General features: G+C 39.6%; 1 protein-coding gene across 4 annotated transcripts in view; it reads right to left on the reverse strand.

The window, feature by feature from the left end:
- The window catches only part of FBN2 (fibrillin 2), a 282,926-nt gene extending 258,987 nt beyond the window's left edge, over positions 1-23,939 (reverse strand). For 3 of the 4 annotated variants that reach the window (XM_063665206.1, XM_063665205.1, XM_054488319.2), the window contains exons 1-5: positions 22,918-23,939; positions 21,971-22,053; positions 16,163-16,261; positions 13,428-13,523; positions 4,827-4,922 (exon numbers count right to left, since the gene is read on the reverse strand). In XM_063665206.1, the coding sequence (XP_063521276.1) occupies positions 4,827-4,922; positions 13,428-13,523; positions 16,163-16,261; positions 21,971-22,053; positions 22,918-23,171 (628 nt within the window). In that variant the 5' untranslated portion in view covers positions 23,172-23,939. The remainder of the gene's footprint in view (positions 1-4,826; positions 4,923-13,427; positions 13,524-16,162; positions 16,262-21,970; positions 22,054-22,917) is intronic. The other variant, XM_063665204.1, reaches the window with a different exon arrangement.
- Between the last annotated feature and the right edge of the window lie 787 nt (positions 23,940-24,726).

Raw genomic sequence — 24,726 nt, forward strand, 5'->3', positions numbered from 1 at the left:
TTTAAAAATTAGTTTAGTTACACTCTTGTACATTCTAATTTGTGGTTAAAAAGGTAAATTGAAGTAAACACCCCAAAGCACGTATATCTTACTCTTATATCTTGCTTGTCCTTTTGTGTTATTACAACGTGCAGTGCAACTATAACAATCTATAACATATTTAATAACACAAAAGGAGAGGCAAGATACAAGGACATTTCACGTTACGAAAGAGTAAATTCTACTAAGAATGGAAAGATTCAACTTTTTGTAAACACTGCATGCATGTGCAGTAGAAAAATGACTCAAGTTATAGTCTCCAAGACATTAACGGTAATTAATCCTAAGTGTAGGAATTATGAATAATTGGATTCTCGTCTTTCATCTTGTTTTATTTCTAAATTACTTTATAGTAAACATGCATTACATTTTAAAACAGAAAATTACAATGGAACTTATTTTCTTAAAAACATTGTTTATACATTTCTTGAAAGTATCAAATTCACTGCGTATAGAATTCTATGTAATACCAGCTTGTTCTCGTCACCATATTCCCTATATTCCTGGTCATACTACTAATTTGCTATGTTACTTGAATGTTCATAAGCTGTACAATCACCCTGAATACTTTATAATACATTCCAAGCCCATTGGATTAACAAGTATATCAGTTATTTCTAAACGAACTTGAGTCTGGGTCTACATTACTCTCAGAATTCAGGAAAACCCAAATTTGTCCATCTTTACACCTACTCTTGGAGGATTTGGGTAAGGTCTAAGTAGATTTAATGGCTATTACAGTTACTTTACTTCCTGAAGTGTGGGTGAATAAATAAAAATGTATACAATAATTGAAGTTTATAATTAGACGCCAGGTTGCCAGCATGCACACCTGAGTGGCAGGTTGTGGTTGACTCCTTTTAGAGAAGTTGTCATCATCATCTTCCCACTGAATTAGACTATATGGGATCTTACACATCTGCTAAATGTCCTGGTTGGACAGCAGCAGAATAATGCAGAGTTCTAGCAAGCAGGACTCTGATGATGAGCAGGACTGTTTCATGATGGGGTGAGTGAGTGAGAGCCGCTGACTAGAGATATCCAGGCAGAGTTGGAGTGACTCCTTCTCAGCACGCTTTTAGACCTGGGTTCACGCATTAGGTTCAATAACTGGATGATTTCGTAAAAGGTAACCTAAATGGAAATCAATTTTCATTTTACATAAAGGCTTGAAAGTTTAGATTTTTTGAACTCTAACATTTGCAACTTGATCTCACCTTTTAATTCCACTGAAGATGCAGATTAACAAAAGTTATTTTTCTTTAAAATGTCAATAATTAAAAAATAATTTTCTAGTCCTTTTTTCCTTTAAGTTGTACTAAAAAAATGTACATTTTAAAGGAAATGTTACTAAGCACCAGATTATTTGAAATTTTATACAATTTGCATACTATTTTAAGGAAGTCATGTTTACATGATAAAAACCATTTGTAGTAGTAATTTATGTATAACTTAAAAGGGTCTAGGATATATTTCTAACAGATGGGCCTTATATAAACTTCAAAGAAAATTCCATTACAAAAGATTTCAATAATCCTTTAAGTCAAAAAAGTTGAAAGAAGGACTCTAGACAGGCCACATTTGTGATCAAGTAATCATCTATTTGGTTCAGAAATTCCTTAGGTAAATCTATGTCTTGTCTACCCACCCTCTCCAAGTTTCTACTGATAAAACATAAGGTACATTTTAAGTGTTAGGGAAAAAACCCATCAGGTCTCAACATCGAATGCTGACTCCATTTCTGTTTAATCTCAAGTGTATATTAAGTGAGATATTTATTTTTTTTTCAAATTACATTTGTTTGGAAAGAGATACATAAAGAATTGAGTACCTTCATATGCCATGGCCACAAATGAGCTGTCTGCATTTTACAATTAGCCTGTAACCACAAGAACTCTCTTTTTTTTTTGATGCTAAGTATAAAAGGTCATTGTACATATCAGCAAGTGTGAAAAGAGAACTCCAAAGAAGTTCAGGTTACCCAGCACTCAGACTCAAGTTAAATACCATAATCATGCCAGCCATTGGTTACTACTCAGTCTCTGGGTCTGGAAACCAGTCTGCCTAAAGCCCAGACAGCTAGAAAAGCAGCCATGTTATATCGTATGACTGATCCCAGAAGGCCAGTTTAAAGGGAAATTATGTGTTCTACATTAGGAAGAACAAATATCTCTGATTTTACAAAGGTCTTTTTACTAAGATAACAAAGAACATATATTTTGAAATTCAGTAATTTAAAAATATATATATAAACTTTAAAAGCTAACAGGGCACATGAGCTTACTCACCAACCTCAATATAAGTGAGTTACTCTTTTTGCTTCTACACAGACACAATGTTTCTTGAAAAAATTATGAACTTCATTTTTAGTAGAATGGGTTATTATACATGTATAAATTCAATTTAAAACATCTCTTTAAAATATTAAAGTTCATGGTTGCTATCTAAGAGTGGAACTTGCTAACTCCTTCTTTGAAAGAAATGAAGCTTTAGAACTTCCATCTGAAGAGTAGTAAGTAATAAGACTTTTAAGAAACAAACCAACATTTAAAAAATATCCCTAAGGGTAATCCATTAACTAATCAATCTTATAATTTTTTTCAGAAAACATGCTACTGTACATGTAAAATATATGTAAGTCTTTATTGAATTTTCAGAAATTTAGTAACGACTAACAAATCTAATGAATGAATAACTGTTGAAGAATAATGACGTAATTCCTGGAAGCCTCTGAGTTGAAACTACTCACCCAATTTCTTTGCCAATTACAAATTGACTTTGAAATCTGCTTCAGGATGAAACAGCTACAAAGTTTACATGACTCCCAGAAAAATGAAGATCATCTCTACCAATTATGATTATGTTTGAAATTTTAAATTTATTCTACATTCTACGATGTTCAAATAAACTTAGCGTTATCTAAGAAATGTGTGTTATTCCATTCTGAGTAATTTATCTTTTTATGTTAACATTTCATAATTAATTTTTCTTTCCCAAATAAAAGCATCTGGTAAAGACATTTAAATTCATCCTAAGTGTAACATTAAACTCTATCATTTGTGGAATGTACTTCAGTCCCAAGAAATCTCAATTACATTAAAAATAATAAAAATATCTTGATGTATATATACATCCAAATGTATGTGAAAAAATATTTTACTTTTCAAACTTCACCATATAATTGTAATTTCTCAGTTTCTTCTCAAGGTAAAACTTGAAAAGCAAGATGAAGTTTTGTCAGGGTAATGAGTATAATTTTTAAAATATAAGGCTTTTTCACAACTCAAAGCCTCTATACGTATACAAACCTTGACCCGTACTTATCTGTAATATTTCATTGACATAATTTCATATATTCTAGTTTCACAACAAAGAAAGTGCTGTACAATTTGATGCCACAACAAGCTCTGGAAAAATGCACTGAGGATGTAAATAACAATGAATGATTATGTAATATTAATTTTAGCTCAAGTTTGTTTTTACTGTTATGGCTCGGTGCTAGTTATTTATCACATTTTATAAAGTTTAACTTCTTGATATGTCATGAAACTGTTTACCATCAGGACATTATTTTAGGTAGTTTACACACAGCACACACACTCTTTTGCTCCTTTGTACTTGTGACCTGGGAGACCAGGAGTCAGGCTTCCGCTGGCCTAGAGGGAGCCAGCAAACTTGAGCCACTCCCCTCTCCCCACTGCACTGCCCTGCACCACAACTCAGCTCAACCTAAAAGATCACACTCTCTAGAATCCTTGAAACATAAATATTCCCATGATCCATAATGAGGGATCAATGCCAGAGATTTTCAGCAGTCTATAGGTCATGAGTTTAACTGCTATTCAAACCACAGTAAATTGGTTTCACATTGGCTTGACTAACCATTTATATGAATAAGTTGGACAATGCGGGATGCCTACCCAGCATCCATCCCTCCACCCCTTTTCTCTTACCCAAAGGAAGCTCTACTGGCTTCAGATACCCAATCATCCCTTCCATGTGACTCTGGGGAAGCTTAAATCATCTCCTGCTGCAACGACAGGTCCTAGCAAGTTTACATCAAACATATTACCACCACCACCCCCCACTTTGCCATGAACTATTTTAAAAACTCAAGCTTAAGCCAGGCAGCATACAAAGTGTCCCTGGAGGCTACTGCTGGCCCACAGTTGGAGGAGATATTTTCTGTCTCAAGAGGTGAAGAGGAAACATGCTTCCTTAGTGACTGCTGACAGCCATTTTATAAGCACAAAGAAGTTCAGGCTAGGACAAAAAGTGAAACATAAAGGAGGGCAGGGTCAAGAGAAACAGAGTAACAGGGTAAAAGCCTTGATCACATCCTACCTGAGACCCACTAGCTCGGGACTTTTTGTTGTGAAATGCTATACATTTCCTTATTGCTTAGGACAATTTATGTCAGATTTTGTGGGGTTTGCAGCCAAAGATAGCTTGACACTATTTCATTTTTAACAGAAGCAGTACTTTCAACAATGCCTCCTAATTTGAATTAAGCACATTATTAGAATTTGCCATCAGTCTCTCACTCAAAATTACCCTAGAGCCATAGCCCCAGAGCTGGCCGCCCAAACTGAGTTCACTGGTGGAAAAAGTTGAGACACTTCTGCCACTATTAGTTATGTCTCAAAATCTTACCATTCAACTTAGAGACATAATCAGAGTAAAAATATAATTTCATTTGCAGAATCTTCATTGAATAGCAAAAAATTATACATTTTTACAATAAAATAGACTTCTTCCGAAAGTGAGGTTCTCATTTCTCTTCTTACCTCTTTCACACTGTGGACCAGTGAATCCATAAACACAAGCACAGCGGTTGGGTCCGATGCAACGTCCACCATTCTGACATCCATTTTCACAGACAGCTGCATACAAAAACAGCAAGAAGCTCATTATATAGCCAGTCTCCAAGCACAATATAGTAGTGCAGTGAAGCTGCCAATAAAGGATCTTATGTTAAATTACAGTAAATTATGTTAATTAAACTGCAACTTGTGTAAATTACACAGGTTAAAGTTCACATCTTAAATTTAAGTAAATATATTTAAGTATATTCAGACAAAAACTTACCCACTTCATGTAAATCACACTGTTAAGCAAGCGTTTGGTAAAATGTTTTTTTTTTTTTTTTTAATCAGAATCATATTCACTGGCTCTCATGCTCCTTTAGAATTTAACTACTCAACCCTCAATTTCTGTTCTACTAACCCTACAATCTATATTTTCACTGGTAAGGAATGAATAAAATACAGGAAATGAAGGAAAAAAGAGGCCGATCCAGGTAGCACAGGGAAGGGTAGGAGGACAAAATGTAATAAGAAAAAATGAAAATGATATGGCAATAAAGGGAAAAAGCAAAAATCAGAGAAGAAAAGGAAGCCAAGGGGGGAAAAAAGGTAAAGCTGGAAGGGCAAAACAAAGAAAAGGGGGAAAAATACCATCAACATTAGCTATAAAATGCCAGAAGAAGTAACCAATGTGTAGAGACTATTTGCAGGTCACAGAAGAAAAAAAAAGGAAAAAAAGCTGTGTACGCATAATATGTTCTTTCATATAAAATTAACTCACAATCCAAATGTTTTCAAAGTCATGCTGACAAACACACAGCACACACTCTCTTTTGCTCCTTTAGCCTTGTGACCTGGGAGACCAGGAGTTACGGTTCCATGAGCCCAGAGGCAGCCAGTAAACTTGAACCACTCGCCTCTCCCCACTGCACTGCCGTGCACTGCAACTCGGTTCAGCCTAAAAGATCACACTCTCTAGAATCCTTGGAACGTAAGTATTCCCATGATCCATAATGAAGACAGCTGAATTCAAAAATCATGTCTTCTCCAGGAGAAAATACTGATACTGAAAGTGTGTCTCCCTGTTGAAACATTTGTCCTCACAAATGAATTAGAGGATTATATTCTATGACTTGTGTCCATAAATGGAGTTGAAGGACACTAATTATTCAGATTAAAGGGAAGTGGGGGGCAAAACACTTCAAGTGAGGTACATATCAAAAAATGGGAAACTCAATAAGTATACTGATATCTAGTAGAACAGTAATGCTGCTATTTCCTTATCAGGTATGTTGAACCGGATAGACTGACTATCATCTCCAGAATGCACGGAGTGATTTCTGTTCTGCTGATGATGCTCAGAAGACTAAAACGCACTTGGAAATAAAAGATGATCTTGACCTTAAAGCGTCACTGTGCCAATGGTCTCAGAGGCATTTGTTGATAGTTACACTTCAATTAAAGGCATGATTCTGTGTGTCTCTGCACAAGTACAGCTCCCTAGGAACCATGCCTTTCTGCTTCTTCACCTGTCTCCAGCTGAGTCCTACATAGCACTTCCCATTCATCATTGCCTTGAAATATGGGCAGACTTGAAATATAAGTAAATATGAAGCAGAAAGGAAAAGGAAAAAAGGCCACGGGGAGCATGAAAAAAATAAAGATGGATGGGAAGGTGGGAAAAAACAAAACCTATCAGAGCATTCTGTGCAGTAATTCCATAGAAACAACTGCCAGGATTTGAAGACTTCTACATGTATGTGTATGTTCATTGCAGCACTATTCACAATAGCAAAGACATGGAATCAACCCAAATGCCCATCAATGATAGACTGCATAAAGAAAATGTGGCACAAACACACCATGGAATACTATCCAGCCATAAAAAGGAACAACATAATGTCCTTTGCAGCGACATGGATGGAGGTGGAAGCCATTATCCTCAGCAAACTAACACAGGAACAGAAAGCGAAACACCACATGTTCTCACTTATAAGTGGAAACTGAATGATGAGAACACATGAACACTGGGAGAGGAACAACACACTGGGGCCTGTCTGGGGAGGGCAGGGGGAGGGAGAGCTTCAGGATAAATAGCTAATGCATGCGGGGCTTAATACCTAGGTGATGGGTTGATAGGTGCAACAAACCACCATGGCACATGTTTACCTATGTAACAAACCTGCATGCCCTGTGCATGTATCCCAGAAATTAAAATACAATTAAATTTTTAAAAAAGAAAGATTTAAAAAATCAATTATTAAAAAGATACACTGCAAAATACTAAGTCCAAAGTAAATGTGATCAATTAAAATGTGTGGAATTTTCTTTAAATGCTATTGAGCTGTAGGAAATTTAAATTACAGTCACTTTCCCACATGTGTTCTCTTATCACAATGCCAGCCTTTGGGGAAAAGCTGTTCACACTGACTGTAACACTCAGAACACAACCTCCGGTAAATGGAGGAAGGGCTTCTCCCACAGTTTTCCAAAACAGAGTTTCCAGTTCGCAGGTAGAACAAGGCTGGATGAACCTTGAGTTTCTCCTAGAAAGAGCTGGCTGGCCCATTACAAATTAAACCTAATCTAATCTGTCTAGGTTAGACTATCAATGCCTCCCTTTTCACTAAAGATTTTTGGAGGTTTGCAAATTATAGTTATTGTTTATAAAAAATATTTATCTTAACTTGTAATATGAGTTTCTTGTTATTTTTAATGAATCAATAAATATTTTAAATTTCTCAATTTTAATTTCTAATACTATAAATATTGATGGAACTCATATAAACAAAAGACATTTGAGGACCTCAATAATTTTTAAAAATGTAAAGGGATCCTATGAACAAAAAGATCAAGGGCCACTGATAGAACCATTTGCTTGTATTTCTGTCTCTCATGTGAGAGTGGGTTCCCCCAGGACAAGGGCCAGATCTGTTTGCCTTTGAATCCCTGTCACCTACTGTGGTATCTGATAGACTGCACGAACTCAACAAACTCACGCACGTCAAAATTTCACGGCATTTTTTCAAGTACTTCGCAAGGCAGAATGGAGCAGTGAACAAATAATGAGCTCTGCTGTCCCCAGCACTCACTCACCACACCATCTCTCTGATTCTTAGCTTCCTGGCCTGCGAAAAGAGACTTAATTGTTCCTCCCCACAGACGTTTGAGGACTAAATAAAATAGCATATAAGACAAAGTGCACAGTGGCTGCACGCTGAAGGTATTCTACATTCTTAATTGCCTTCCTCTTTTAACTATAGAACATTTGTACAAAAATGTTCTGTAAGACAAGACGTCTGCAGCAGCCGAAGTTTACATTAAATAGCAATAGCAAAAGAAGAGAAGCAGGAAATACAGATAAAAGTAGAAGCAAAATCCAAAAATGGTGAATTTCCTTTTTTCAAATGAATTATGATGAAAGGTATTTTACAAAATAACTTTTTTTAACAAAAAAGGATGGAAACAGCAACTTACATTTCAACTGGAGTCAGAAAAAAATTGGAAAATGCCTAAATTTCCACCACAGAAGGAACGCTGACCACTCAGGAAGAAAACTATGCTTACACCTAGCATGACGGTGGCATGAAAGGCAAGAGAGCAAAAGATGTACTACAGATAGAAATATGAGCTGGTTTCTTAGCTGCCCACCAAAATCCTAGAAGGGGAAAACACACTGTTTTCCCTGTGTGGGTTGGTTGCATACTGTAGAAGCTCAGATATTTAGAGAACATTTTTTTTCAACAGATATTTACTGAGCACTTACTTTGTGCTAGGTAACAGGTCAGGTATATATTTTTATTAGACAGACTCCCTTACAACTCAGCAGAGGTGCAGACACTCAGGCATAAGTCAAGTTTGAAATCATGATTGTAATTTCTACACAAATGTGTTAAAAAAAAATAGCATTCTAAACCAAGTTAAAATGTTAACAAGAGGAAAGAAACAAGGGCCTACTGTCTGACATAGGAAGGTATACATCTTTGCTATTGGTGCTGCCTTCTTCCTTTGTTTTCTAGGATACCACAGTCTCTCAGTTTTCATTCCATCCTCATGTCCATTCTTTCTCACTCTTCTTTGCTGGCTTCTTTTCCTCTTCCCCATCTCACAATGTTGGACTGAACTGGGTCTCTGTTTTCAACTCTCTTCTTTAGCTACAACAACTTCCTAATGATCTTTATCTAGGCCTATGATTAAAATATTATGTATATAATAATTCAGTCTATACGCTCCCAAATTTATATCTCTATGTCCAACCTCTCTCCTAACATCAGAGTTCATAGATCTTTGCACTTGTAAGTCTGACAGATTTCTCAATCTAATGAATCCAAAACAAAACTTTTCCTCAGCCCCACCACTCCTTACCCAACCCACTCCCTATACAATATTTCCCATATCTGGAAATGACATCGCTATTAATCCAGGAGCCCCACCAAAACCCTCTCCTTGTCACTTTTGATCTTTACTTTTTCTTTTTTTAATCCACCACGCCTGGTCCATCAGAGTATACCTCCAAAATACAAGCTCAATCCAACCACTTACCACATCTTCAATGACTACAGCTGCAGCATCGTTCACTAGCACCACTGTGGTAGCCTCCTACACGGCCCTTTCCTTTTCTCTGTTATAATCCAGGCTCAACACAGCAGACAGGTGATTTTTTTTTTAATGTTAACCAGATCACAGAACACCATTGCTCAAAATGCTCCAGTGGCTTCTCATAATATTTAGGCTATAGTCCAAATTTTGTTCCTTGGCCTACAAGGCCCTACACCTCCCTCTCCAAACTCAATTCTTACCATTTTCCCTTTCCCCACTTTACTCCAGGGACATGGATCTTACTGTTTCCAAAATACATGCAGTCTGTTCCCACTACAGGTCCTTTAAATTTACTTTTCACTTGTCCAGAACAATTTTTCCATAGATTTAAAGGCACAGACTCGGATCTGTGTTTCAATGTCACCTTCTCAGAGACCCCTGATGTAAAATAGCAGACAACTGCTAATCCCGACCCAGACTCTCTCCCTCTTACCCTGCTTTATTCTTCTCCTAAAACTTCTCACTACCTAAATGTGTATTAGGTATTTACCTTTTTAGTATTAACTGTCATTTCTACCAGAATATGTGGCCAGGGTATCATCTTACCTATTCACAGTAGTTACTCAATCAACATTGCTGAATGAAATGGATGAAATAGAAGAATGCTTTCTAAGAAGTGCTGTCTGTTTCCAGGAAAGCAGCTAAGCAGTCTAAATGTTTTATAAATGTTCATTTTAGCAAGCATCCTATTTCCAAGACTCTTCTGGATTCATAAATTGAAAAATGTTCCATCTGCTTCTTTGCTCTCAGTATTGTAACACTCTTTCTATATAAGACGACTTGGAAAACATCTTCCTTACACCATTCCTTGAGCTGGTAATCTATTAGTTATCATACCTTTACCTTCTTACTTGCTGACAAATAAATTGTGTTTGCTACATATTTTGCTTCCCCTATATGTTCTATTACCCCTGAGGTAAACATTAGACAAGGAAGATGTCATCCCATGAGAAACCTAGAAAACAAATGTTCAGTATATGCTCATTTTCTGACCCAGTGACGTTGCCTTTCCTCTGACTGGAAAATGTGGTAACATCAATATGGTTTGACACAGGGGCGGAAGAACATCAAAGTATTTTAGAAGCGGACAGTCCTTTCCATCCCCTGCCTTCCCATTCCTGTGTGAAGAACAAGAGACACACCCACTAGAGCGTGTTCTGTACAACCCTCATACATACATACACACGTATGCCCAAGGCACGAAGAACTGCTTAATTCAGACTGAAGACAGCTAATTTCAGGACAGATTTGAGCAAATACTCTGAAAGATCAGTTGAGGCAAGGCAAGGTGCTTTCTTCTGTGATTCTAATTTTCATTTTTCCCTCTACAGAGCAAAAGGATGTGTTTCAACAAGGATAGATGTGTCTCTTCATTGGTTATGGAACTTTGCAAAACAGAGTTGGCAATCAGATCTCCTAACACTTTTCTAAGGCCTAAAAATATATATCAATCTATCTTTTTATGAATACTGTGTTCGTGATAGACTTCTGTCCTTCTTTTCTGGTTATAAACAGAAGTCTGTTGTAGAAAATGTGGGAAATACCTGAATGTACAAAGAAAATATAGAAAAAGTATCATCCATGGAACGAGAAACTCTGCTGCATTTATCTGTTCCACTGTTGTCCAGTTATTTCTTAGCCTCCCCTGGCCAACCCTAGCCTAGAGAATTTAATACATTGGCCCCTCCTATTCTTGCTAGAAAACTGGCCTCAACATACTGTATTCTCTTAAATACCTTCACCCTCCATTTCTCAAACTTCAGTCAATCTCCTCTTGTCATACCTGAGAACCACCCACACCCACACAAGGAATCTGCAAACTATGGCCCAAAGGCCAGATCTGGGCCACTGCTTATTTTTGTACTTCCCATGAGCTAAGAGGAATTTTGACACTTTTAAGTAGTTGAAAAATCAAAGAAATAATACTCAGTCACAAGTGAAAACTGTATGAAATTCAAATTCCAGTGTCTATAAAGTATACAATTTTGCTGAAACACATCCTAGCTCTTTCATTTACATATTATCTAAGGTCACTTTTGCACTACAATGGCAGAGTTGAGTATTTGCAATGGGGAAAGCAAGTTCTAAAATATATACTCTCTGGCCTCAAGAAAAAAAGTTGACTTACCCCTGACCTTAACAGAATATTTTTCTTTAAATGGATACTCCTATTTTACATAAAATTATTCTAAAGAAAACTTTATAGCACGTATAAATAGAAAGCTATAATCACCATAATCACCTTAACTACAAGACAAACTTGGAAATTACTGTAACGACCACAATAAGTACTTCACATTCATTAGCATGATTATTATTTTGAAAAAAAAAAGAAAATAACAAGGGTTGGCAAGTATACAGAGTGGAGCCCTTGTGCACTGCTAGTAGGAATGGAAGACAGTACAGCTTCCGTGGAAAACAGTATGGCAGCATTTCAAAAAATTAATAATACAATTATCATGTAATCCAACAATTCCACTTCTGGGTATACACCCAAAAGAACTGAGAGCAAGGGCCCAAACAGCTATTTCAGCATTATTCACAAGAGCCAAAAGGTGAAAGCAACTCAAATGTCCATCAACAGATGACTGGATAAACAAAATGTGGTATATTCATATAATGAAATATTATTTTGCCTTTAAAATGAAGAAAATTCTGACACATGCTAAAACACGGATGAACCTTGAGGGCACTATGCTAAGTATAACAAACCAGTCACCCAAGGACAAATACTTCATGCTTACACTTCTATGAAATACCTAAAGTAGTCAAATTCATAGAGACAGAAGTAAATGATGGTTGCCAGGGGCAGCGGAGAGGAAAATGGGGGTTATTGTTCAATGGGTACAGAGTTTCAGTTTTCCAAGATGAAAAGAATTCTGGAGATGGATGGTGATGATGGTTACACAACAGTGTGAATAGACTTAATGTCACTGAACTATACACTTAAAAGTGGCTAAAATGGTAAATTTTGTTATGTATATTTTACCACAATTTAAAAAAAATTTTTCATTGCAACAAAAATAAAATAATGTTAACTGAAAACAAGCTAGATATTCTTTTACACCTAAGACTTGGTTTTTCTACGTTTAAAAAAGAGACCAGCAATCCTTAAGGAAGCCTTGAAGATTAGCATGGAACCTATAGTCTACATCAGGTAAAAATGCAAATAAAGTAAAAAGGGACTTACTATTTGTGATTCAATTTCATAAATCACACTTCTTTAATGTCATATAAGGTGACATTACTTCAAAATATGTGAATTCCCAAAAATGTCCCAAAATTTAGAGAATATTACCCAAATGTTCCCCAGTGATGTGTCACAATCCAGAAACTACAACCCTTACACTCTTGCTAAAACGTTATTTCTTGATTCATACAGGGCATTCTCCAGTGAAGGTACCAGCTTTGCTGGGTTACAGTTCCCTGTTTCACAATAACATCTGATTTTCAGAAATCATTTCATCACCCTGTATCTTAGTATTAAATATATTTGAGCAAAGGATAATTTATCAGATTGGCTCTCCGGGGGTTAATTCTGAGAAGTTCTAAAAAATCATAGATATAAAGAGGAAACTAGGGAGGGAAGGAAGAAGCAAAAAAGAAAGAAAGAGATAGATCACAGAAAACTTGCTCTTTTTTTTTTTCAGGAAAGTATACATGTTTCATGGAGCCAAATAAAGGAAAACAAATAAATCACAGAAAATCTGTGAGATGTGTCACATTTGCTAAAGCACTAGTTACCAGTTGTTGACTAGTTACTATTCCAGAACATCACTGCTCTAAAGCACAAAATTCTAAAAGAATTAGAAAAATTCTTACAGGATAAAAATTAGAAATACAGTTTTAAGGTATGGTTTACTACATAAAATTGTTTTTTCAAAAGATCACAGGATTTATGAGACCTTAAATTATAACTTAATATGAAATATCCACCAAATCAAATGATTTCTAATAAATGAAGTTGATTCCAATGTCCCTTACGTTGTCCACAATAAGTTCCAATATATCCTTTCTGGCACTGGCAGTGGTCATCTGCACAGGTCCCACCATTCATGCATCTCACACTGCACTGCTGAACTGCAAAGAGCAATAACAAAAAGTATAAAAACATCAGTCACCAAAATTATAGTATATGTGAGAGGTTGTAAAATTATAAACTCAATTATCCAATTCAATGACAATTATATCTTACAGAAGGAAATACTATGACCCAAACATATTTTTATTCATCATTTCTTTATAAGTGCACACATGGGCATATCTGTGATAACATGTTATTCAGGATGCATTGAAAACACTTTCAATGTTAAAAAAAAATAAACAGAAGGTGACTAGCAGTATAGTTTCTGGCAAGCAGGAGGCACTTTTGTCTCCATTCAGAATGCAGGAAGTGAGTGCCCACCATTCCAGCTCACTGCAGTACTGTCATAATGGACTTGAAGGCTATCCTCACAGAGCCTGAATTCCAATAGGGAGCTATGGAAAACACAGGTAAACAAATACCACAAAGTAATCATAGACTGTGATAAACTGTTTGAAGTAAACTGTTGTGAAGGAGACTAGTCTGGAGCCAAGAAGGAGCTTAGATACCAGCACTAGACAAGACCACTCTGAGGTGACATTTACACTGAATGAGCAAGATATTAAAAGTACCAAGGAGAAACTTCAGAGAGAGAAGAACCAGCAGATCAAAAGACCTTAGGATGGTAAATGGTTTATTCTAAAGAACGGAGAGATTCCTGTGGTTAAAAAGAGGCAGACAGGGAAGAGATCTTGGAGACCCAGGCAGAGACCAGCCAGCTAACACAGGGCCTCCTCGGCCACCGAAGGGTTTTCATTATATCCCAAATACAACAGGGAGTCATTGAAAGGATTTAAATGAGAGAGTGAAGTGATGTAATCTATATTTTAAAAAGACTACTCTAGCTGCTCTGCAGAGAACGGATTTGAAGAGGGTGAGAGTCTGGGAGAAGGATGAGGATAGCTTATACCACATGGTAGCAGTGGAGATGGAAAGGAAAAGATAAATCTGAGATAATTATTTTCCAGTAAAGCCTACAGGACTTGTTTAAAGAGCCGACATAGAGAAAGAGAAGCAGCAGTTACTTAAGCACTGGGTGGATGGCAGAGCCATTTGCCAAGGCAGGAGGAACTGTGGTTCAAGTAGCCTGTGGTCAGCAATAAATTCAGTTTCCTTTTAGACATGCTACTAAGTTTCAATTGCTTGCTATTTCTTGAGTGGAGATGTCAAATGGGAAAGGGAATATACCAGTGTTGAGGTCAGTGGTGGAATCTCCAGTGTAGATAAATATTATGAGTTATCAACAGATTGGTAGTCATTGAAAACATATATGTTAATGAGTTCACCCAGGGAGGACAGAACTCAGGAATACCAAACCTTGAATGAAAGACTGATGAAGACACAGAAAAGAGACTAAAAAGTAATGATCAAGAAAAGGATCACTGAGGGCCACTGGCATTTTAAAAGTCACGGGTGTTTCAAAGAAAAACGAAAAACAGCATTTCAAGAAGATAGTGATTAATAGTGCCAAAAGCTTTAGTAAGGTCAAACAGGATGATGATTGGGAGGGTTAGAAAAGTTCCTGATGAAATGGAAGGATTGCCCAAGGCCAAATGAATGCACAGATTCCCTGTTAAATTATATATCACAAGCAAAGAGTGGACCAGAGAATGTCCCAGCTCCCAGGTAGAGGAATTAAGAAACTGAATCTTAAAATTCCTTCAGGATTGTGTTTTTTGCCAAAGGCAAATATGAGAAAACTAAGAACACGATAATGAACATATGGGCAACAGTATCTTGTAGGTAATCAGGCAAGAGAGAGAGGTTCAGGTTAAGTTGGGGATAAAATGTTCTGGTTAAAGTGGTCAAGAAATCTTGATGAATTTGAATGGTAGGTTTTAAAAAGCTGGGGAAATGGCAGATCCAAAGGAAGTGAAATTAAGAGAGTTTTCATCAGGAGTTTCATCAGAAGACAATGGCATTTGATGTATGAATCCTGAATCTTATTCCTCAGTCAGACATACTCTCTATTACCTTCTTTTAGGGAAAATTTGAAGAAAGATATATTAAAAATATAATGACTTCACACTAGTCTGAGGCAAGACTTAAGAAAGTATTTATTTAATTATTGAGCAATTAAATAAACAATCTTGCTTCTGCCTTGTTATAACGTTATCTTAAATACTAGCCTAAAAGATTAATCTTCGACCTTAAGGACCCAACAATTTCTAATTGGGTCATGACTCACACAGTCATAGTCCACAGTTAGAATTATCTTATGAAGTTGTTGGCAATTAATACATGTGAAGCAAAATAGGTCCATATGTATAAAGTATCTGGTCAGTACTCAATAAACATTATGCTGCCTTTGGAGTTCTCTTCTCCTTCCCCCTTAGATAACCAACAAAACACATGTTAAGCAAAGGCAACAAATACAGCCTAGTGTTTGAGACTATACACTTAGGCATCAGAATACCTGGATTCAAGACTGTGTTTCCTTGGGCCAGTTAATTAAATTATGTGTGCTTTACTTTGCTACTCTGTAAAACAGAGTATTAACAGTATCTCATAATGTTGATGTAAGGATTAACTAAAGTAATAACAGTTAAAACTCCCTGGCACATAGAAGGACCTTTAGCATTTACTCCAAAGCTTAAGAAAAATGCAGTGAAGAGGCCACAAGTAAGAAACATACTTGATTTTGATCCACAGGTTGGTGATATTTGCCCACTGGAACAAGTACACATATTAGGACGGGAACAAAATCCATCTCCACAACTATTTCTACAAATCGCTGTAGAAAGCACAATAGGAAAATGAATGAATAACTATATAATAAACCATAGTTTACAAAACAAGAAAGCTGTGTTTAAAAATAAAAAGCCTGAAAAACTAAGATAAAATATATGATATAAATGTCTAACTTCAGATATGCAATAAAATTACTCATTGCAGACTTGGGAATAAGTCTCATAGGTATCCTTATGATAAAAACAAATGAAGCTGTTTCAAATTGCATAATCCTTTAAGGAATCTCCACACTGTTTTCCATAGTGGCTGTAAAAGTAGAACTACCATTTGATCCAGAAATACCACTACTGGGTATCTACCCAGAGGAAAAGAAGTCATTATTCGAAAAAGATACTTGCACATGCATGTTTATAGCAGCACAATTCACAACTGAAAAATCGTGGAACCAACCCAAATGCCCTTCAATCAACAAGTGGATAAAGAAACTGTTATATATATATGGTGATATATATATATATATAATATATATCATATATATATATATCACCATATATATAATGGAATACTATGCGGCCATAAAAATGAATGAATTAACAGCATTTGTAGTGACCTGGATGTGACTGGAGACTTATTATTCTAAGTGATGTAATACAGGAATGGAAAAGCAAACATTGTATGTTCTCACTGACATGTGGGAGCTAAGCTATGAGGACACAAAGGCATAAGAATGATACAATGGACTTTGGGGACTTGGAGGAAAGAGTGGGAGGAGGTGAGAGACAAATGACTACAAATATGGTGCAGTGGACACTGCTCAGGCGATGGATGCACCAAAATCTCACAAATCACCACTAAAGGACTTATTCGTGCAACTAAATACTACCTGTACCCCAATAACTTATGGAAAAATAGAAATAAAAATAAAGTCATATGTAAGTAAACGTTACAGAATGAAAACATGGTAGAATAAAATAAAGCACAGGCTTTTTAAGTTTAAAATACATATATATGTGTGCGTGTGTGTGTGGGTGTGTGTGTATATATATATGTGTGTATATATATATACATATTTACTGGCTTTAAAAGGTCTAAAAGAACTTTCACCAAACAGTACAATGGATCTCACTGCATGATGGGCTTATGTATGGATTATTACTTTTATAATAAACATTTAAAGCTTTGCAATAAGGAAAAAAATTTGCATAATCCTAAATCTTTAATTGTCTTATCAATACAGGTTGTCTCTTTCATTAAAGACTGAGAGTTTAAAATGCAGAATTTACCCAGAGAAGACAGCCTTGATTCTAAGTAGTTGGGAGGGTTGCGGGAATAGAGAAAATACAGCCCACTGTGCGAAAGCCTTCACAGGAGACAGACAACATGAAATTGGCTGAAGCAGAGGCTCCAGTCCTAATGACTTGGCCAAGCCTCAAGGGTTCCACACACATTCCTTCCAGGCTGGTATCTGACCTACCCCGTGATCAATCTTTGGTCCCCTCAATAATTCCCTCTCCTTCCTACAGCCTTTCTCCTTCCATATTATCTCCACAACCTAGCCTATTCCTGCTGCTCAGAAAAGCTGCTGTGGCATTTTGATGGTGGGGAGAGTCAAAGCCTCCTGCAGCTGTGACCTCCAATGAACAGAAAGGCATGAGGGGCATCACAGCAAAGAATGTTAGGCTCACTGACACAGTATATACCACAGATACTCCAAACTTGTAGCCAAGGACCTTCGAATGGGAAGTCTCTCCCATATTAGAGACAGTTCATTTAGCAGCTGAAAGATTTATCTCTATAACCATAATTGAGTTCTCTCTTTCAGCACAAGGGCTGTGTACTTTAATGCTCATGCCATGACTGGATATATAAAGACAAGAAGAAAATCTGCAAAAGCTCTGAAACTGGCTGTAGTTAGGGAAAGGTCCCATAACTTTCAAAGAGATTTGGGACCCTCAACAATGAAAAGAGCATTTCCTGCAGAAGTAAACTAACTCACTAATTGTTTTTCTACTCCAAGATGCCTTCTGACATCCATATATTACTACTAGCATTAGTACTTCTTATAAATGAAAATAGTGGGCTGGGTATGGTGGCTCATGTCTGTAATCCCAGCACCTTGGGAGCCCTAGGCAAATGGATCACTTGAGCTCAGAAGTTGGAGACCAGCCTGGGCAACATAGGCAGACCCCATCGCTACGAAAATTTTTTAAAAAATTAGCCTTGCACATTGGCATGTGCCCATAGTCCCAGCTACTCAGGAGGCTGAGGTCAGAAGACGGCTTCAGCCCGAGAGGTCAAGGCTGCAGTGAGCTGTGATCATACCACTGCATTCCAGTCTGGATGACAGTGAGATCCTGTCTCAAATTAATAAAAAAAAAAGTGAATAGTGTCAAATATTGTGATGTTAAGATAAAAATATTTTAGGCAAGAATATGTTTCCTGCCATGGAGTTGACTCTTACTTCTTAAAATGTACTACAGTTTCTGATCACCAGTAACTCTCCAATGACAAATGTGCATTAAAACATTGTTTTATTTCAAAGTTCCCTCCTCCCCAGAAGGCCAATATTTAGTCTAGGCTTAAGAGAGGAGACCCAAAGTACCCCCACCCGGGTTCCAAACCAAATGAAGGTTTGATGAGCTGGAGACTGAGCATTCTCAGGCAATTGCCTGTTATGGATGCAGGTATATATTCTGTATCTGTGAGCCAATGAGAAGCAAGAATGCTGAGGCCCTTTTGCCCCACACCAGCCTCAGACTATGGTACACTTGCTGAATATCTGTCCCTCCCACAATCACTAAAACTATGAGACCTAGAAATACCAGAGGGAGAGGGAGACAGGACCTAGGGACTGAGACTTCAGTTATGCTGTGAGAAGTCACATGGCCAGGTAAAGAATACACAGTACCCAAAGGGTCTGAAGTTGAGTTGTCACTCTGCCATTGATCTGCTATGAGCTCCAGAAAAACCCACAGCCTTTCTGGCTTCAGTTTTTTCATTTGGTAGCATAACATAAAGGAATTATATTGGAATGCTCTGATGTTTCCTCAGGTCTCAAATGTTATTAGTCCAGCCAACCTCATCCCACTCTTATTATATTGATGAAAAATACTGTTCATAGCATAATTTCACAATAAATAAATTAATAAGCAAATTTTTTCATTGCTTCATGTTCTAAGAAGATTTAAAAAAAAGAAGGCGAGAAAGTCAATTCCGTACTTTTGGAAATGAATATTTGGAAGTTTGGAAGTACTTCAGTAATTTTTCTAGGCTACAACTAAGCACAATACCAACAAAACACAGAGACTCAAATCAAAATGTATTAGGTTTCCAGAACTTGGAGAATTACAGTTTCTTTTTAATATCTTCTCCTTATAAAGCCTGTCAAAGTCAAACACTAAAATTCTGTTGACTATTTTTTATTTTTCTTTATTAAAAGAATGCTGAGGTACAAATGTATGAGAAAATTAATATTTGGTTTTGATTTTCTATTTGTATTTTATTTATTTTCTTTTTTGTAAATGGTCTCAGATACTTTCTTTTGCTAAATGGTGTGATACAGATAAATTCAATAAATATAATAATTTACTTAATTCATTATCATCAGGAAGGCCTGGAATTAAAATTCTTGATTTTGAGTTTATAACGGTTTCATTTCACTTATTACCTCTACATATGATCATTTTAAATGTCAGACTAATTGAACTACTGAATTGAATGCAGGCTGTTAGCGTTAAATGAGACTCATGCAATAGAATATAAAGGTATTACATTGTCCCTATTTTGTGCACTGTTTAATAATCTTAGGTACTTAGAATTTTTAGATGTGCTTATAATAAATATTTTTGTAGATACGTCTTGACACAAGTGTTATAAATGTTTCTTATAGATATAAAGATCATTTCAATGTTTACTCTTATAGATTTCTGATACATGTAAATTCCAATGTATCTCATAACCATCCAAACATTTCAAGTCTCAGAAATGCAGATTACAATAGTCACTGTTACCCTGAGATTTTCAAAGCTGATCTTCTACCAGTGATCAGTGGGCCATACATATATTTCTACTGAAAATATTCTGGAAGGCTCTGCTCTCTGGAATTCCCATTCCACACTGATCCAATAAAATCTGACTTTACAGATTTTCAACACGTACCATGAACCAATCCCTCCTCCTCGGCTGCTCTCCAACTCAATAATGGCAGTCACATTCATTACATTTAGTGAGTCAGACTTTCCGCAGTGCCTAAGTCACTCCCAGCTAGTATGGCAGGTGTGTGATGAGTGACGTTAGCTGTTTCAGGAGTCTAAAAAACCGTTAAGTTTAAAGCAGCCATGGTAATGCCCTACTGGCCTGAAAGAGTAAACGCACCCTCCATTAATGCCTCACATATGACTTCTGTGTTGGAGAGAAGAGAATGCAGAACATTTTCTTTTAAAAAATAAAGCAAAGGCTTATCATAATCAGAGGATTTGTTCAAAATATTGATAAGTCACTTTAAAAAACACAGTTGTTTCCTATTTTTGCCATTGGAGATAGTGGGATTTTAAGGTAGAAAAAATAAGAAGAAATTAGTCTTTATGACACTTGAGATTTCATCCCTTTTTAAAAAACTGCCCAGAAATAACATTAAGCATCTCTCTCAAAACCACGAAACCAATAAATACAGAGTTAGAAATGCCACTACATCTTTATTATCCCTTGGTTAGTGTGGCTTGCCCTTTTTCTCTGTTCACAGTTGCATAATTATTTTCTCCCTGGAGAACATGGAGGTCAATCTAAAGTCAAGACTGGCTCTAAATGAATGTGCTGTCTATGATACCTGGCTGTCCTCCCAACAAGACAAATGTGGTTGTGCTACATAAACACACAGGAGAAGGCCAGTCACACTGCAAGTGACAAATTTACAGGCATATGAAATAAGACATCCCAGAGTCCGTGACTGTGAGGCTGATAAGTAATGAGCTCTCCAATTAGAACTTGGAGAACTGGTTGTACACTTTGGAAACAGAATAAAATAATCAAAACTTTTAAGGTCAGAGATACAGAATTTTTCAAGGTCTAAGATTCATACTTTGGAAATCTACTGCACACTATTGAGGTTTAGGGTCTGGAAACCCTAAATTTAAACGTCTTCCAAAAAAGCAAAAAAAAACCAAAAAACAAAAAAACAAAAAAAACCCTCAAGTCCCTTTGTAAGAGTTCTGTCTTTTAAAAGTTTGTTAACTTAGGTCAACACTAAATCCATGAGAATGCTCCTTTCGTATCTAGGTTATGTGGTTGTTGATATAAAACCAGAAATAAGAAAGTGGTTTTATATAAATGCCTAAGAAACCTTGATCTTCATAAGGCCTAAACCTCAAGCAGAGTTAAAAGCCTGATAATTTGCATAATAACGTGGTCTTATCTGGATTTTTTACGGAAAAAGTGGTTTTGAGTTATCTAGATAATTGCTCTACTCCTCCCCTCTTCCAATTTGTATTAATAGACTTAGAAAGATAAAACTTTCAATTATCTTTGAAATCTTTATCATTATTGCCCTTCAACAGAGTCTAGAAGTGAAGTCTGAACTGATTCAAACCGGTTGAGTCTTCCCCACTATTCAAATGGGGCCGCGTCCCGATTATCAGTGCAATATGATCACTTGATTTCAAACGCAACTGTGCGTCCAAATGGCTGAGTGCAAGAGGTCGGCCGGAGATAGGGCCGAGCGCGCTGCCCCAAGCTGCGATCCCTGCCAAGCACTCACGGACAATGCACTGGTTTCCTCCAGGGAGCGTCTTCCATCCAGGGCAGCAGTAGGAGTGGAATCTGGAGCCGCACACGTTGGGCCTGTGATGGACAAGCGCGGTCACATACAGATAGGGAGAGGAGTGCAGTAACATATAAACGGTCTTCGTAAGCAATGCCCCCAGCGAGTAGATTTCAGGACAACAAACAAATCAAAATTACACTTCAAATTATTGGGGATCGGGAGGCAGACGTGGAAGCAAAAGAGCTAGATGCTGGAATGCAGGAGGGTCAGAAACGTCTAAACACTGCCTTGCATCTGTCGTCCCTTGCCTGCCTTTTTAAGGGGAGAAAAGAGGCATGGAAACATATAATTTGCTGCTATTCTAGCTTCCAGATGCAGAGAACAAAGGGACCATTCCGTTCCAAAGAATCCTTGCCCTCCTTCCCAAATCCATTCCTCCTTGGTCAACTGTTACTTTGGCCCCGACGTGTCAAGGAAAGCGCGTCGCAAGGTGGAGCGCTCGGGTTGACGATGAGAAGGTGAGCTGTGAACCCTGCACACGTCCTCAAACAAAAGGCTCACGAGCGGCGGCCCTGACGTGGGGAGCAAGCAGGCTCCTCTGGCCCCTGCAGCAGGCGGACCCAGGCCCGCCTTCCGCCCGACATTCAGAACCTGTTCCCGCACCGCGGGCTCTGCACACGCTATGCGATCGGCACCCCCGGGCTCCCTAACCACCCGCCGCCCAACCCCCGGAGAGAGGGCTTTCCGCCCGCTGAGCTGCGGGGTTGGGAAGGAAAAGGTGGACGCACTCCTGGGAGTCTTTGGATACCTTGGCGAAAGGGGCTGCAGCTCTAGGCTCCAGCTAAAGGGTCAGGGACGGAGTGGGCCGGAAAGCCGCCAAACTGAGGATTCCCCCCTCCCCCAAGCCGGAGCCTTAGGTGCGGAGCCGCTTGCCCACTTACCCTCGGAGCACGTCCTGCTGTCCTCGCCGGCGGACGCGGCTGGCCACTGCGGCACCCTCCTCGCGATACTCGGGCGCTAGAAATCCGCCTTCAGAGCCTGCTGTAGCGGACCGAACCTGTTGCGGCGGCGGCTGGGGCCGGGGCGGCTTGGGCGGAGGAGGCTGAGGCTGGCCGGCCGTGCCCTGCACCCAGAGCGCCACACAGCCCAGCAACAGGAAGTAGGGCTGGAGACACAGCCTCCGTCTTCTCCCCATCGCCGGCGCCGAAAGCGCGCGGCCCTAGACCCGCGGAGAGGGAGTGATCAAAGACAAAATCTGCGCGCCTCAGAAAATAGTCAGGGTCTAATAAGCCCTTAGTCGGCTCCGGGGACTCCCTCGGGCTCGGGCTCCCTGCTCTAGCTGGAGACCTCTACAGAACGCCGGCCCCCTGGCTGCCCGCGAAGCGAGACGCGGGGCGCCGGGTCTAGCGCAGTGGGCGGCGAGGCGCGGCGGAGGTGCAGCCGGCAGCCCCAAGCGGTACACGTTGCATAACCGGCCTAAAGCCCCGTGCGACTCCAGGACCGCCAGCGGGCGGGGGAGGAAACTACAAAAGCCCTGGCGTAAAATTTCAAAAAATGGGAACCTCAAAAGAAAAAAGGGCCTGCACGCAGAGCTCGGCGGATTCCCGTGCGCTCCGGCACGGATCTTGGAAAGCTGCAAAAGTCACCAGAAAAAAACAGGCAAGCAAACAAAAGTCGCCCCCAGAAGAAGAGGAGGGTTCCCTCTGGGCTCGCTCAGAGTCCCACAGGACAACGAAGCGCGGGTAGCGGCTGCGGAGCCGGGCGGAGGTGCGCGGGGCCAGGGCGTGCGGCCAGCAAGAGAGAGGGCGGGAGGCTGGACGCTGGAGAAGATGCGGCGGTGGAGGGCGCGGCGCGGGGGTTTTAGAGGCCCGGCGGGGCGCGGGGCGGGCCGGCGGGCGGCGGCTGTCAGTGGGGGCGCGGCCGTCCACACGTGGGGCTCAACCCGGACTGAGAGGCCGGCGCAGAGTGGGCGGGGACAGAGTAAGGGAGAGATCAGGGGCTGAGGAACGAGGGGAACGAGGGTTGGGTGAGGGGAAGAGGAAGGAAGGGGGGGAGGGCGAAGAGAGGGGAGAGGACGGAGATTGGGGAGAAGGGGGGCGAGCTCGAGGCGAAGGCCGGGCTGGAAGAGGGACTTGGAAAGAGGGATTGGCGAGCCCGGGTGCGAGAGGAAATGAGCGGGGGATGGGGGCGAAGTTAGGGCAAAGAGAGAAGTGGGAAAGGAGAGGGAGGGCCAAGGTCCGGGCGCCGAGAGGAGGGGCCCGGGGGGCCGGCTGGAGGGGGCGAGGCGCTAGGCGGCTTTGCTTCCCGTCCCCGTCAATTGGCCGCTAGCTCTGTTTTGACTGCCTGTACAAAGCGAGTAGACGGCGGGGGATGGGGCGATTAGGGACCGGATTTGGGAAAGGAGGCAGCAGCCCCTTCCCCTCCCCCTCCGCCCTCGCCCGGCCGCGGACCAGGGACTAGGGTCCCTAAGCGCGCCAGGCTTGGCGGGATCCGCAGCTGAACTGACCCGCGGCTGAACTTCCCCGCCGGACAGAGGCCGCAAGGTTGAGGATGAAAACGGGTCTTTCTGTAGGGTCCCGGCCCCTGACCCGGTATGGGGGGATTTGCAGTCAGCCAGGAATAGAGAGGCTCACGGGGCTGTTGGTTGCATCCTCAATCCAAGAAGGAGGAGACCTCCCCATTGCCCTCCTACCCCCACCGCCCCACAGGGAGCGGCGTCAGTCTGCGGGACCAAATTAGGGGCTGGGTGT

The sequence above is a fragment of the Pongo pygmaeus genome, chromosome 4 (assembly GCF_028885625.2).
Source record: "Pongo pygmaeus isolate AG05252 chromosome 4, NHGRI_mPonPyg2-v2.0_pri, whole genome shotgun sequence".
NCBI lineage: Eukaryota > Metazoa > Chordata > Mammalia > Primates > Hominidae > Pongo > Pongo pygmaeus.